The 16,362-nt window shown below is 45.2% G+C and overlaps 1 protein-coding gene across 1 annotated transcript in view; it reads left to right on the top strand.

The window, feature by feature from the left end:
* The first annotated feature begins 10,914 nt into the window (after positions 1-10,914).
* The window catches only part of CD81 (CD81 molecule), a 28,640-nt gene continuing 23,192 nt past the window's right edge, over positions 10,915-16,362 (top strand). Inside the window, exon 1 of the mRNA XM_075281341.1 lies at positions 10,915-11,049. Within this exon, the coding sequence (XP_075137442.1) occupies positions 10,984-11,049 (66 nt within the window). The 5' untranslated portion in view covers positions 10,915-10,983. The remainder of the gene's footprint in view (positions 11,050-16,362) is intronic.

Raw genomic sequence — 16,362 nt, 5'->3', positions numbered from 1 at the left:
TCACACACAACCAACACAATGGAGTATCTACGAATCCAAGTGTCAAATTGGAGAGACTCTATGTGACTCTACACAGGTTCCCTTGTTCATGAGCCCTTGTGCAAGGTGTAGTTTATAGGGGTGTAATCTGACATCACATACAGCCTAAGGACCGAGGCCCCACGTTGTGAAAATGCTGTGCTTTACAGTACCTGTAAAGTGGATGGGATTTTTGTTAATTCCATCCACACGTTCCAGAAAGCAACCTTCTTCCGGCGCTGGCTTCAAACTTCTAGGCATGTGCAGTCGGCTCTGCCGTCAGGCCTCGGGCCCGTGGCAATTTTCTTGTGACCATTTGTACAGTAAACAGAACAGACTGCGCATGCCTAGAAGATTGAAGCCAGCGCCGGAAGAAGATGCGGAGAGAGGCCATGCCAGGCAAAGATAGAGGCGGCACTGGAGAGTTCTCTCGCAGCATTGGGGACGCCTCCAGTGCTGTTTGAGCGCTAGAAACCGCCCCCAGTGCTGCGAGAGAACTCATTTGCATACCGAAGAAAACCGGGATTTCTACCAAATGGCGACGCGGAGAAGACATCTAAAGGTAGGAGAAGAAATGACTTTCTTAAGGCTATTCCTACGTGTTCGGGAGAAAAAATATAACTTGTAGTGATTGAATCCCTTTAAGATTCAAGATAGCATAAAATAGAAGGGAACAGATCTGGGGAATGAATTTTTTGCTTTTGCGCAATGCAATGGATATAACGCTATTACTATTATTATTACTATTATACAGCCGCTTCATGTCTTCCTCATCTGCTGCACATATGGACGCTTTCATAACGCCAGCCACATCGCTCTTCTTTCCAGACCCTCCTTACATTTTCTCACCCCTCCTGTTTTCTCTCACCCTCTCTCTAAATATGTCGCGTCTTTCCTTCTCCTCCCTGCAGAAGTGAATTTTCATCTTCCAAAGTGACTTCCCTCCCTGGTGCTCCTTCCATAGATGATGTCAGATGCGGAGATCTCTTTACAGCGTGCGGGGCTCAATGACTGTAGTGTTACACTGGAGCAGGAATGAAGGCTGTAATGTCTGAAATAGCTTTCACATTTTCCAGAAATACCTCAGCGTTTTTCCAATGTTGGATGGTTTCCGGACTTGATTTATTGGGATAGATTCTCATTGCGGCAGGTAATTCTGGGGAAGGGTTTGGCCGGCCGTAGACGTAAGAGAGCTCAGCCAAATAAGCGCTGTGTTTATCGTCACCGCAAAATGTCCACGGTAAAATATAATTGCAAGGCTATGATCAGAGATTAATCCCTACTATTTAACCCCTTAGATACTGTTTGCAATAGCCTAAAAGGGTTTGTCCAGGACTATGATATTGATAGCGGTGGTCTCTTCACTACTTACTAAGCACAGCGCCATACAATGTATAGTGGCCGTGCTTGGTATTGCAGCTCAGCCCCTAGTGATTTGGATGGGACTGAGCTGTAGCATGATTATGTAACCAAAGGACATGATGTTACTAGCCTGAGAAGAGAAAGTTACAGCCCAAGGCAGCTACTTAAGGTTAAGGCCCTATGTTGCGAAATGCAACTTTTTTGTTACAGATTTTGATGCGTTTTTTTGAGCCAAACCTACGTATGGTTACAAAGGGAATGGGAAATATTGTATATAGGAAGTTCTTATACTTCTACCTTCGCCTAGTGGCATAACTAGGAATGGCAGGGCCCCGTGACGAATTTTTGACATGCCCCCCCCCCCCCCGACTTCCTTGCACCCCCACCAATATTCCTGCACTCAATATTATGCCCCATAGTGTCCCCTGCACACAGTATTATCCCCATAGTGTCCCCTGCACACAGTATTATGCCCAAGGTGGCCCCTGCACTGCACACAGTATTAGGCCCCATAGTGGCCCCTGAACACAGTATTATGCCCCATAGTGGCCCCTGCACACACTATTATGCCCCAAGGTGGTCCCTGCACACAGTATTATGCCCCAAGGTGGCCTCTGCACTGCACACAGTATTATGCCCCAAGGTGGTCCCTGCACACAGTATTATGAACCATAGTGGCCCCTGCACACAGTATTATGCCCCATAGTTGCCCCTGCACACAGTATTATGCACCATAGTGGCCCCTGAACACAGTATTATGCCCCATAGTGGCCCCTGCACACACTATTATGCCCCAAGGTGGTCCCTGCACACAGTATTATGCCCCAAGGTGGCCTCTGCACTGCACACAGTATTATGCCCCAAGGTGGTCCCTGCACACAGTATTATGCCCCAAGGTGGCCTCTGCACTGCACACAGTATTATGCCCCAAGGTGGCCTCTGCACTGCACACAGTATTATGCCCCAAGGTGGTCCCTGCACACAGTATTATGAACCATAGTTGCCCCTGCACACAGTATTATGCACCATAGTTTCCCCTGCACACACTATTATGCCCCAAGGTGGCCCCTGCACACAGTATTATACCCCATAGTTGCCCCTGCACACAATATTATGCCCCATAGAGGCCCCTGCACACAGTATTATGCCCCATTGTGGACCACCCATTAACAACTTTGACATCTTTTTAGACCCCAGAATATAATAATCGGAGACCCAGGGGAGAATACAAACATAATAAACAATGTTACTTACCTCTCCCGGGCTCCGGCGCACTCTCCACTGATGTCGGCCATCTTCAGTAATGGAAGAGACATCATTTGAACCGGGCTTTGTCACAATGCATTAGGACACAAGCCCGACCCACATGACTTCTAGGACGTCACATAAGTAGGCCTGAAGCCTTCCAGAGTTACTCCAGCAGGTAACGGCTGCCTTAATATCCCGGGCCCTGTGGCAGCCACTACCGCTGCTATCTTGATAGTTACACCCCTGCTTCCACTCATGGCTTTCCCCCCCAAAAAAGTAATACAAATAAAATTGCGCTGAGTAGTTGATAAATTGTAGATCAGTCGACATTTGACCCCCACCCATCCATGGATGGCTGAGTGCTTGTATATCTCCATCAGTCCTATAGGCTTTGACGAAAGTGGCAGAGACTTGACATACAGGACAGTGACATGACTACCATCCAATGTAACCTCCTTGCCATGATCATACGGCTACGGGGAACTAGGATTATAAATGGTGGCTCCACACATGTCAATGACATCACTCATGCCTGCTGATCGTGTACTATATACTTTATATGACCCCCTCCCCAGTCTCCGACTATAATGGTCACTGCAGTGAGCATCCCTTTTAATCTCCCTTCTTCTACGTATTAGCCCATATGTCTGCACACCCAGACCACAACAATTTTGGAAGCACCGCTATACAGTAGCCGCGGCTTCTCCCAAGGAAATGAATAGTGGATTACATATAAAGATAATATGACATGAGGGAGTCTGGACAGAGGGTGTAGTTAGGCAGATGGATGAATGGCAGGATTAGGCAGCGTCCAGCGGAGCTCTCTATAGACAGACAACTGCTTACACGCCCCAGAAACCCCACCCCATCTCTCCAAGACACAGGCCGTAGCATTTCCTTGCAGTGTTTCTCATCTTCAGGCAACAAGTATCCCCAGTAGGTCAAGATTTTAGCATTTCCTTAGAATTACGATGGTGATAAAATAGTTGTCAGCACATCTGGAAACAAAATCCTGCTGGATGACTTGAGTTGGTCAATTGCTGAAATATAATGTTGAGGTTTAATAAGGTCTCCCTGAACTAATCCTTATCTCCTGACCTGAGTATACATGAGGATTCAGCTGCCATATTGCTGGAGCTCTGTCCAACCATGAAGGTCAATGACATGGTTTTGAAGCTAATATTTTAGGTTCACCCGACCTTCACGGTCATATGGCAGCCAGAGAATGTGGACAAACGGGGAGATTTACTAAGCAAAATGTGCCAGAATTCTGGCTTCATTTGCACAAGATGCTGTATAACATGGCGTGCACCACATTTATCAAGTGTCAAATCAAAATGTCAGATCTCTACTGGGCTGATCGCTGGGTCGCCCACTGATAAGGGGGTTGGGAGACCAAAGTCCAACCAAGGCCAAGACCAAGAATGTGTGGGCACTATAGGGATATAAATTAAGAAAAAACACACAGAAGATTAAAAAAATATATATAATATTCTAAAATATATCATTTGGTAGCTTAATCTACTATCGATTGATACATTCACCCCATTGGAAAAGTATAAGATTATTGGTATGGTCTGAAATTATTGATACAATTCTTGTTAACACGCCTTAATGTCTGATTGATCAAAAAAATTATTTTTCTGTTCACATAGACAATTTTTCACACATTGGATGAGTGCGTTGCTATAAGTCGTTGAGTCACTTATTTACAAGGATCTGAAGGACTGACTACCAAGTAAACAGCAGCAGCCATATATTTCTTGCACACATACCGCCATTTCCTTGATATTTCCTGTCTCATCTCTATAATTACTCATTCAGGGTCAAGAATACAACATCTGCATTACAGGCTTCCTTTCTTTCTGTTGGAGCACCTTCCTGCTTTCTTCTGTCCTACCGCACAATGTCTAGGAAGGGACATCCGGGCCGAGGCGTCCACTGAAGACTGTAAAAGTAAACCATTCCATAGGGTCAAAGTATAAACCAAGTGGGGAAGCTAAAGTCTTGTGGGCCTCGGTGCAATCTTTTGTCCGGGGCCCCACTACCTCATCCCTACAGTGAATTCTTAATAGTGATGGATACGGGTGCTAAGGAGTTTAATCCACCTCAGTGTGGTTCGGGTAATCTGTGGGTCTCCTTGGCTTATGGGCCAGATGGAAGCTGCAACCTCAATACTGATGCCAGTGCTTATGGGCCCCCCTAAGGCGCCAGGGCCCTGGTCTGCACCCTCTGCACCACCTCAAGTTACGCCCCTGACTAAACCATATATTCAGTTATTCCACCATCTATGGTCAAGATTGAACCTGACCATACATAGAACTGAACTTCCCCAAACACATTGACTCAGCCAAGTGTATAGATATCCCGAATGGCAAGAGGGTCCTCTAGCACTAACTTATGTCCCTGAGAACCAACAGCCTGATCTTATCTCCTCACGTACCATCTGGGGAGAGTTAGGAGAGCCCCAGTGGTCTGCCTTTGCCTCAAATCGGTGGGTTTCGTGAACACAAATGGCCAACTTTAGACTCAAACCTTCGATATCATAAAGAGCTTCAATAAAATGGAATCAAAGTAACATCTGGAGTAGTTTTTGGAACCCAAAAAGTTGCCACTGCCAAGTACAGTTTGACCTTCCCTCATCTGCATTTATCAATGGAAAAATATGGAAAGAAATGAAGATAGGAACAATATTGGTTTTGTCTTTATTGAGCAAAATTACCATCCAAATTCTACATATATAAGTAAAGTATTGGAGAATAAAGGTAACATGTTATGTCTGCCATGTGGTGAGATACAAAGCATAAAAAAAAATCCTGGAATTTTTATCTTTTTCCATCCTCTACCGAGAAAGAATTTAGTCGCTAAGTTATAGGCATCCCATAATGGTGCTGCCGAAAAATACATCTCATCCTGCAGAAAAACAAGCGATGTCAACAGAATAAAAATCTTATGACTTTGAGACTGCAACAGGGAAAAAATTTTAATAAGTTCAGGGCGTCTTGAAGACCAAAACTGGCTGCGCTCCAGGGACGTATTGATGTGTTATTGTCTTGGTCAGTGATTTGCATCAACGATTGTGAGCTAGGAGAGGAGACGACATATGGCTACGGTATAATGGAAAGATTTGTACCTGTTCTGTATTATCAACCTGCTCCTGGTTTTTCCATATAGTCACTTATGGGGAAATAGGGGGATACTATAAAGCGAGATTCAGGGAGATTTTATAAGGTTTGGCCATATTGTGGAGGACATTATAATGGGGGATATTATTTGGGGGCCACAGAGAGGGCAGAATTATACCATAGTGATTACAAGGGGACACTACACTGAATGTGCCACTTACTACATAAAAATTTGCCTTAGTGGACAATGCATGCCCCAAATTCGGCCCCCTTTTAGTTCTTTGAAAGTTGTGGGATAGGTGTGTGCACACCAGATAGCAGAGAGGGAAGCATTGCTCAGGCTGGGCGTGGTTAAGTTTTATCTATCTATTGACTTACCATGGAGCCATATCAGGCAATAATATCAGTAAAGACCTCTCTGATGGTCATGTCAGACCCTCTATAACTTTGGGCAGCCCCTGTAATAGAACAGTCGTTGGTTTGTCCCAATGGATTCCAATAGGTATCTGACATGTCTGTATTACATTGCGTACGACAGATAACTCTCAGAAGAAGGATTACCGTACTTTTATCGCTCTTGTGCGGTGGCGCCGGCAGTCTCATCTATTAAACAGTGACAATTTTTATTATCTGCCAAATTTTATCTTTTAAAGAAATTTCCATGAGTAATATGTGATGTGATAACGATGAGTATATGAGATACGAAACTGTGATACATTTATATGCATTTTGCACTTTGTAATATTATTCATATACTGATTTGCATAATTTAGTACATTTGCATAAGTAACTGATTGCTTGATGTAATATAGGCTTCAAACACCACCCTATGTATTGCTATTAGTTGCTTGAGAGCTGTGTATGCAGGGCCGCCGATAGGCCAGTACTACTGGTACTGGCGTCAGGGGCCCGGCAAAATTGAAAAATGGAGGGGGCCCGGTTTTGGCCCGCCACCGTGTGCCGGCCCCCTTGCGCCCGCAGCAGTCATTCAGGGCCGGCGTCAGCGCAGGGCATAGTCGGGCAAGTGCCGGGGTCCACAGAGCCCCTGGGGGCCCCCCGGCACTTGCCCGCTCCAGCACTTGCCGGTCCCGATTTCAGCTCATCGGCGTCCGACGGACGCCGATGAGCTGAATACATACGCGATTAAAACAGGAGCTGTGACAGCTCAGCTCCTGCTTTAAACGCTGCTGCCCGGCTTCGGCGTGTGTAGGCACGATGACGTCATCACATCGCGCCTACAATTATGTCAGTGGACTGAGCAGAGAGAGGAGCGTCGGGGGAGCAATGGAAGAGGTAAGTGTAAGTGTTTGTTTTGTGTTTAACATTAAGATGGAATATAATGAAGGGGCCCATGAAACTGGGGGGCAAATGAAGGGGAGGGGGGGAACGGCATGACACTGTGGAAGATGAAGGGGGTGGGGAGAGAATGGCATGACACTGGGGCAGATGAAGGGGGTGGGGAGAGAACGGCATGACACTGGGGCAGATGAAGGGGGGGGAGAATAGCATGACACTGGGGCAGATGAAGGGGTGGAGAATGGCATGAGACTGGGGCAGATGAAGGGGGGGAGAACGGCATGACACTGGGGCAGATGAAGGGGGTGGGCAGAGAACGGCATGACACTGGGGCAGATGAAGGGGGTGGGGAGAGAATGGCATGACACTGGGGCAGATGAAGGGGGTGGGGAGAGAACGGCATGACACTGGGGCAGATGATGCGGGGGAACGGCATGACACTGGGGCAGATGAAGGGGGGGAATGGCACGACACTGGGGCAGATGAAGGGGGGGGAATGGCATGACATTGGGGCAGATGAAGGGGGGGAAATGGCATGACACTGGGGCAGAATGGCATGACACTGAGGAAAATGAAGGGGGGAGAATGGCATGAAACTGGGGCAGATGAAGGGGTGGGCAGAGAACGGCATGACACTGGGGCAGATGAAGGGGGTGGGGAGAGAATGGCATGACACTGGGGCAGATGAAGGGGGTGGGGAGAGAACGGCATGACACTGGGGCAGATGATGCGGGGGAACGGCATGACACTGGGGCAGATGAAGGGGGGGAATGGCACGACACTGGGGCAGATGAAGGGGGGGGAATGGCATGACATTGGGGCAGATGAAGGGGGGGAAATGGCATGACACTGGGGCAGAATGGCATGACACTGAGGAAAATGAAGGGGGGAGAATGGCATGAAACTGGGGCAGATGAGGGGGGAACGGCATGACAATGGGGCAGCGATGGGGGGACATGAAACTGTGTGCAGAGAACAGCATGAAACTGGGAACAGAGATGGAGGGGGGGGACATGAAACTGGAGGCAGAGGAAACTGGGGGAGAGATGGAGGGGAGGCATATCATTTACGGGTGACTGTAGGAGGATTATACTGTGTGGGAGCACATGAAAAATGAATGAGAATGGGCGGAGTCAACAGAAAAGTAGGCGGGGCTAAACTTTGTGCGCCGCACATTTTCTCCCTCCTTCTCCCTCCTCCTCCTTCTCCTCTTCAAAAGTTGGGAGGTAATACATAATTGGTATGTCACAAAATAAAGTAGTTTTAAAATGGCGGGGGCCCAGATAATTCCTGATGACGGCCCTGTGTGTATGGTCTGGGGTGTTAATCCTATAGGCTGTCAGTAGAAGAGGTACAGACCGAATATTGCTCCTTAGCAGAGCAATCCATGTCCCCCCTCTGTGTGACTCCAGAGACTGTTCTGCTGTAATCTAATGGATCACACCTCTAAAGACTGTTTGCACTGCCTGAAGTTCTACCACTATATTGGGGTATTGCAGTGTTGTTGCATTTAGAGACATATACATGATGTTCGAGAAGAGTGTTTGGGGGTCAGGTAACAATATTGTGGGGATAAGGGGCTTTTTACAAGGGGGTTATAACAGAATGGTATATCGAGGGAGGGGGTTATAGAGGGGGGAGGTCTCCACACACACTTATAATACTTCTAGGTAGCACACAGAAAAGTCTTTCCAGATCCCACACACTAAAGTGCCCCCAAGTCCCTCAGGTCCCACACATTATTATGTCCCTAGGCCTCATAGATTACAGTGCCCTCCAGGTCTCACAGATTATAGTCCCCCAGGTCCGACACACAGTATAGTCCCCACAGGTCCCACACATTATTATTCCCCTAGGTCTCACACACTATAGCTTCCACAGGTCCTATACACTGTAGTTCCCTATGGTCCGACACATATAGTACCCTAGGTCTCACACACTATATTTCCCACAGGTCCCACACAGTATACTCACCCAGGTCCTGCACATTATTATGCCCCTAGGTCTCACATGCTATAGTTCCTCCAGGTCCCACACAGTATACTCCCCCATGTCCCACACATCATTATGCCCCTAGATCTCACACGCTATAGTTCCCCCAGGTCCCGCACATTATTATGCCCCAAGGTCTCACACGCTATAGTTCCCCCAGGTCCCACACAGTATACTCCCCCAGGTCCCGCACATTATTATTCCCCTAGGTCCCACATACTATAGTTCCCCCAGGTCCCACACAGTGCCGCACCTCCCATGAGGCGACCTGAAGCGACCGCTTCAGGCGGTACTATGCCAGGGCCCCAGGGAGGGCAGCATTTTTGCTTACCTAAGCCAGTCCAGGACAAGCTTAGGTAAATGGACTGGTATCATTGAAAACTTTCTATATTTGTCCTATACTTACATATGAAAAATAAAACAGGTTTTCCTGATCCGCACCATTAGTTATACATGACTATTCTGCAGACTTTTTAACCCCTTCCTGATATACACTTTGTATGTACCGGAGCTTCCCCATATATAGTGAATGGTACAGCGCCTGAGCCCCCATCATCGGCAAAGGGTATCAGCAATATATTACAGATAACATTTTGCTGCTATGACTGAGATCAGCGACAACTCCAATTCTGCCTGTTTAACACCTTACATGCTGCGTCCTCCTTCTATTATTTCATCATCAACCCCCCCAAACTATTCCCATGTGACAAGATTGCAGGGTGGCCATGAGTTACAATGGTCAGACAATAGGTGTGCCCGCTTAGTACTTATATTCAGCACCTAATAAGATACCTGTCAACATGACTGACATTATATACTGCACTGGGTCATAAAAATTGCTAAAGGAACCGAAAATAGATAGATAGATAGATAGATAGATAGATAGATAGATAGATAGATAGACTGATAAATTGATAGATAGATATGAGATAGATAGATAGATGAGAGATGATTGATATATATTACAGAGATATTACAGAGAGATGATGGATATAGTAAGTTGATAGATGAAAGTAAGATACATAATATTGAAAGACGATAGATCTAGAAGTCCTAAGAAAGATGGATAGATAAGAGAAAAAGAGATGATTAATAGATTATATATAGAGAGGAGAGATACAGAAGTCAAATGATGATGGATAGACAGATAGATGGATGATAGATAGATAGATAGATAGATAGATAGATAGATAGATAGGAGATAGATAGATAGATAGATAGATAGATAGATAGATAGATAGGAGATAGATAGATAGATAGATAGATAGATAGATAGATAGGAGATAGATAGATAGATAGATAGATAGATAGATAGATGGGTTCTCTTTATATTTATTTCTATCTATCAATCTACTAGTATCTATCTATCTATCTATCTATCTACTAGTATCTATCTATCTATCTGTCAGAATCTATCTATCTCCTATCTATCTATCTATCTATCTATCTATCTATCTATCTATCTATCTATCTATCTGTCTATCTCTATCTATCTAGTCCAGCCTGTTCTTCCATTGCTTTCAGCTTACTATTTCCCTTTCCTTGTGGCTCTGACATAACATTCACTATTTCGATGAACTTTTTGGACATCTCCCAGCATCCTGTCTCTGTTTCTTGTCACAGCCCCCCAGAGACCCTTGAGGTCCCCTCTTCCCAGCTCTTCATGAGTTGGGGGTCTTGCTCTACATAGAAAACACCTATAACTGACAGTATAATAAAATGGAAAAAAGAAAAGTAAATGTGTTTGTGTAATGAAGAAAACTTCCCCCTCCTCATCCTCCTTGTATCCCCCTCCCTTAGATAGAGGAGGGGGTGGCAGGAGGAGTGGCATGTAGTGCAGCATGGGGAGGAGGCCTTGGCTCTGTCTGCTCCCTCCTTCTTCTCCAGTCACTCATCTGTGATCCTCTTTGCAGCCCGGATAACGGACCCTGAAGCAGTCGCCATGGGGGTGGAAGGATGCACTAAATGTATTAAATACATGCTTTTTGTCTTCAACTTCATCTTCTGGGTGAGTCCTTGAGGCTGCAGGTTGTGGATGTCCAGAGGATGGGCTGCATTTCTCTCCAGCCTCCTACATGTTTGTGTCTGAGCATCTATAGGGGTGGGCTGCAGGCTTCTTGTGTAGAGCCCCCTAATATACTGTTTGTTAGGAGCTACAATGTATACACATCCTGCCATGAGAGATACAATGTATACACATCCTGCCGTGAGAAATACAATGTATCACATCCTGTCTAGTCAAATACAATGTATCATATTGTTCCATATGCTGGAATAGATTGATCAGGACAGGTGCAGATTGCTAATATACGTGCTGGCGGATGGGAGGCAGCTTGTTAGAAAACAACAGATCAATGCAGGGACCCCCCAACCCCACGTGGTGCAGCTGTGTGGGTTGGTGGGAGACGAGGGGGACGAGTCCCTCCCTGGTACCCCTCCCTGTCACTAGTCAATGTTTTCTCAGAGGGACCAACAAAGCAGCTAACAAGTGGTGGAACGGATAGCGTTATATATATATATTCTAAAATAAATTCCATATATATTTGTATTTGTGGCAGATTCTTTGTGAACCTTAGAGGAATATTGTTCAGATTGTGGCGGAGATCGAAACGATTTACATTGTGAAATTTTCAGTTTTATTTGCCACTAGAATTATAGTGGTAGTATTGGGCAATGTCTAGTATTGTTAGGGCTGAGTATGTTGGTATTAGGGATATTCGGAGAGTGGTCAGAATTGATGATGGGTCCCTTACCCATGGCACAGTTTTGTCTTTTATGTTTCTTTGTAGCCCTTTCACTTACACTTACGTGCCACTGGAACAGAGACTGTGGACCTTTCCCTTGGGTAGTGCCCTAATGGTCAGGCCACCCCTATTAGTCATCATAATCCTAATAATAATCGTGCCAGCCGCCCGTCATGGTGGTAACACTGAGGATCCCTTGTACCATAATGTCCACGAGCAGCTGCACAGTTGGTACGCCTGCCCATGCAATGACATCACTCTGGAATGTATGGTGTTATGTAGGGTCCCGATACTTACACCTGTTTTTCATCTATAACCATCAGGCTTTGTGCTGGAAAGTCCATTTATAAAATATTTAAATATATGTATTTGGATATGGATTTTGATTTTTTTTTTTTTTGTAATGTAATTTGTGAGTCCCACATAGAGATCACAATGTACATTTTTCCCTATCGGTATGTCTTTGGAATATGGGATGGAAATCCATGCAAACATGGTGAGAACATACAAACGTCTTGCAGATGGTTTTCTGTCCTTGGCGGGACTTGAGCACCAGGACTCCAGCGCTGCAAGGCTGCAGTTCTAACCACTGAGCCACCGTGTGGCCCCCCTCGGATTTTGATTTTGATTTTGAAATGATGTTATTATATGATGATAATGGTAATCTAGTCCAATCTAGTCCGCTAGACATGACTGTTCTCAGGATGATGTGGTCAGTATATGCACAGATTGAGGTTGGAAGGCAATTTTTTAGGCTGGGCTTAGGCACAGTTTACATCTGCATTCGGGTTTCCATTCGTGGAGTCCACTTGGGGACCCCCCCGAACAGAAGCCTATACACATAAAAAAGCAGTTACTTGGGAAACCCACGGACCCCATAGACTATAATGGGGTCCGTGTGGTTTCCGCTCGGTTTCCACATGAAATATGCAGAGAGAAAAGTGCTGCAAAAGTGTGAATACGTTTCCGTTCGGGGGGTCCCCAAGTGGAAACCCGAACGCAGATGTGAACAAGGACCTTACATGGTCCTTTTTTTCCTTAAAACCACATATGTTTTTGCTAAGGCTAGGTTCACTCCTGCGCTCTTCTTTCCGTATTTTTTGCCCTTTTCGGGCGGAAACCTAGGGGACACCATTATAGTCTATGGGGACCACTTTTTGAAGCGGATTAGGTTTCCGTTTGGGGGTCTGTTTGGAAACCTAGCACGAGGCTCCAGTCACACAACTACGTACATGTCCGTGGTCCATGGTTGAACAGCATGGTTGGCACATAGATGATATCCAAGTACTGCCCGTGCCCCCATGGACCCATTAATATCCTTCAGTGAGCCCAGGCATGTGATCATTACAATATAATAGGTGAGTGTACTAGCTATGAGAAACGCCGCTAGCCCACTGACAATGCACACATTTGTTTGCATGGAGCCTTACAGTATATGATCTGTGGCGGTCCGACACCCAGACTCCACACAGATCAGCTCTAGGTGCCGGGAGCTGCCAGTGGACAGGAAGCGCGTGCAGCACCACTCGTATTTAGGTAATAGGAGTGGTGTTTTGGCTCTCTATGCAGTGGACCAGGCTTCTGCACCCCTCCTATTACTTTAATAGGAGCAGAGCAGCTTCCAACACCCAGAGGCTATGGCCATAGCCAGATATTGGACCCCCACATATCACATACTGATGTGACCAATCCTGTGGATGGAAAAAGCAATTTGGGGCTTGAAAACTCCTTTAATTCTTTAAACTACTTAGTGTTCTCCTTGCTCAGCCTCTTGAGCTCAATGTTCCCCTTGTTTGGCTCATTGTGGCCTTTCTATATCAAAGCATTCCCCTTTTTAAGTTCAGTGTTCCTCATCCACAATTTAGTATTCGCTAACTCAGCTCAGGATTCCCCTGCTCCATTCAGTGTTCCCCTGCCTCGTCTCAAGGTTTCTCAACTTCTGCTCAATGGCCCAGACTTACTATAGAATCAATGCAACTTGGCACATCTTGGTGCATCTATTTCAGTTAATAATTTCCAGACGCGATTGTGAAATTTGCTCGATCGCCGATCGAGATCCGATCTTTTCCAATACTAATTGCTCAACCCTATTCATGGTTCTTCTGCATCAAGTAAATCTGTCACCCGGGTTTTGCTGCCCTATCTGAGGTTGACATAAAGTAGTAATAGAGACCCTGATAGACCCTGACTCCAGTGCAGGGTCACTTATGTGTTTTTTCTTGCATATTACTGGGGTCTTCCTAATCAGGATCAGCAGATTCACCTTGCCCTACAGATGCTGATTGACAGCTTTCTCCCTATACTATAGATATAGGGAGCAAGCTGTCAATCAGCAGCGAATGGGTGAACAGCAAAGGGTGGACAGCACACACACATCATTGAGAGTATACAATGAGTCTGTCGCTATATGCTGACATGAGAATATGGCTGCATAATTCTCCTGACAGTTTCCATCTCAGTTTTGTACTCCCCTGCCTCAGTCTTAAGCTTATTCTTCCCCTGCCTCATTTCAATATAGTACCAGCCCTGAACAGCCAGGCGTATACTATGGAACAATGGTACAGTCCGGGGTATGTATGTGCAGAATGTGTATATTTATGTTTATAATAAGAGGCCTGTTTTATCCAATGTGGGTGTGTGAACGTTCCCTTATTCCCCACAGGGATAAGGAAATAACAGAGTACTCAAGACATTGTAATATAATTAATTTTAATTAATTTATTTCAATATAATTTGAGCAATTACATTTATCTGAAGTCATTTCCAGTGAATTAACTGGGCAGACTATAGGCTGCTGTCGTCTTTAGATAATCTTGTGCAATGTTGCAATGATCATTTGCTCTATGAGCCACAACACTGCAGGGATTCTAGACAACATGAAGTTTCCGGGCCCCAATGTAAAATCTGCCCAGGCCCCCCTAGCTATAATAAATTGGTTATAGTACTGGTCTCCTTATATTGGAAGGAGATATCATATGGGCCCCCCTAGGGCTGTTGGGCCCACGGACAACCACACGATCTACAGCCCTGATTCTAAAGTACCCCTTGTAAATACTAATAACAACATTATTAGAGATGAGCAAATAGTATTCGAAACTCTAGTTTCGAATACCTCACTCCCATAGGAATGAATGGAAGCGGCCGGCGCTTAACCCCCTGATGTTCGGCCGCTTCCATTCATTCCTACGGGAGTGAGGTATTCGACACTAGAATTTTTAATACTATTTGCTCATCTCTAAACATTATATCACAAAATCATCTGCTATGGCAAACCCTTTCCACATGCCCATGTAAAGAATATGGCTATCATCTACATAAGACCAAGCGAAGAGAGAGAACTAAATGATCCTGAAGTCTTCTTTCTTTCTTTCTTTCTTTCTTTTTTTCTTTCTTTCTTTCTTTCTTTCTTTCTTTCTTTCTTTCTTTCTTTCTTTCTTTCTTTCTTTCTTTCTTTCTTTCTTTCTTTCTTTCTTTCTTTCTTTTCTTCCTTAGCTGCTATTGATTCCTAGTATATGGGGGGAATTTTTAGTTATAGGTAGTGGCAAAGAACACAATTGTTCAGGACACTCCTTGTCTAGGGCAACCTGAGCAAAGTTACAACCCTAGACCACCAGGGACTGAAACATTAACCCTTCACTATTTAAGCGTTGTATGGCAGTATTATATGGATCCTAAATCCATATTCTGTGGATGGAATGGATGTATTAGGCCCGGTTACATCTTAGTTCGGGCCATTCCGTTCCCCTATCCACATGAAATATGTGGAGAGAAAAGTCTTTCAAGCAGCACTTTTCTCTCTGCATTTTTCGTACGGAAACCACATGGACCCCATTATAGTCTATGGGGCCTGCGGGGTTTCCTTAGGTAATCACTTTTTTTTAGGTTTCTGTTCAGTGGGTCCCCAAGCGGAAACCCAAACGCAGATGTGAACCGAGCCTTACATGACATTTTATAGTAGCGTACTACCCATATACTTGTTCTATCATAGTATGAGGAAATTATAGTTTCGCAATATTAGCAGAAACTCAAACTTTCCCTGTACTCGGTAACTTTACAAATACTTGTGGTCGAATTTTCATCTTTGCTGTAGAAAGAACTGGAAATTTATTAAAGATGGTTTAAGATGAGTCAGTCCAACCGTATAGCTGCTGAAGTTAAGCGGCAAAGCCATTGCCAAATCTTGTACTATTAATGCAAATGTGACTCCCATCATGCCCCTGGAAGGCCTAGAGATGTCGCACCGTAGGAGGAGCTTTCACTTCTGTTCTTTGTGTTCTCTGCTGAGTTTTACACTTTCTGTGACCTCTCAGGGGACGTGGGGTAAGACATGCCTCAGAAACTTTTTGCGTGGGTGTCACCCACTACACGAAATAGCACAAATAAGACATATGTGAATAGTACATTGTCTATAGATGAGGCCTGCCTAAGAATATTGCAAGGGGCATGTTTAGGACACCCTGCCTGGAGATGCTCTGTAAGTAAACCCTGATAGGCATGTATGCAACAGAGGACGATTCTTAAAGTAACATCTATTGCCAAGAACAGGGGGCCCCAAGTCTCTGATTTTACCTGACAAG

Source organism: Leptodactylus fuscus, chromosome 7, assembly GCF_031893055.1.
Source record: "Leptodactylus fuscus isolate aLepFus1 chromosome 7, aLepFus1.hap2, whole genome shotgun sequence".
NCBI lineage: Eukaryota > Metazoa > Chordata > Amphibia > Anura > Leptodactylidae > Leptodactylus > Leptodactylus fuscus.
Note: the sequence above shows the minus strand (reverse complement) of the source record. Positions and strands in the feature narration are given on the sequence as shown.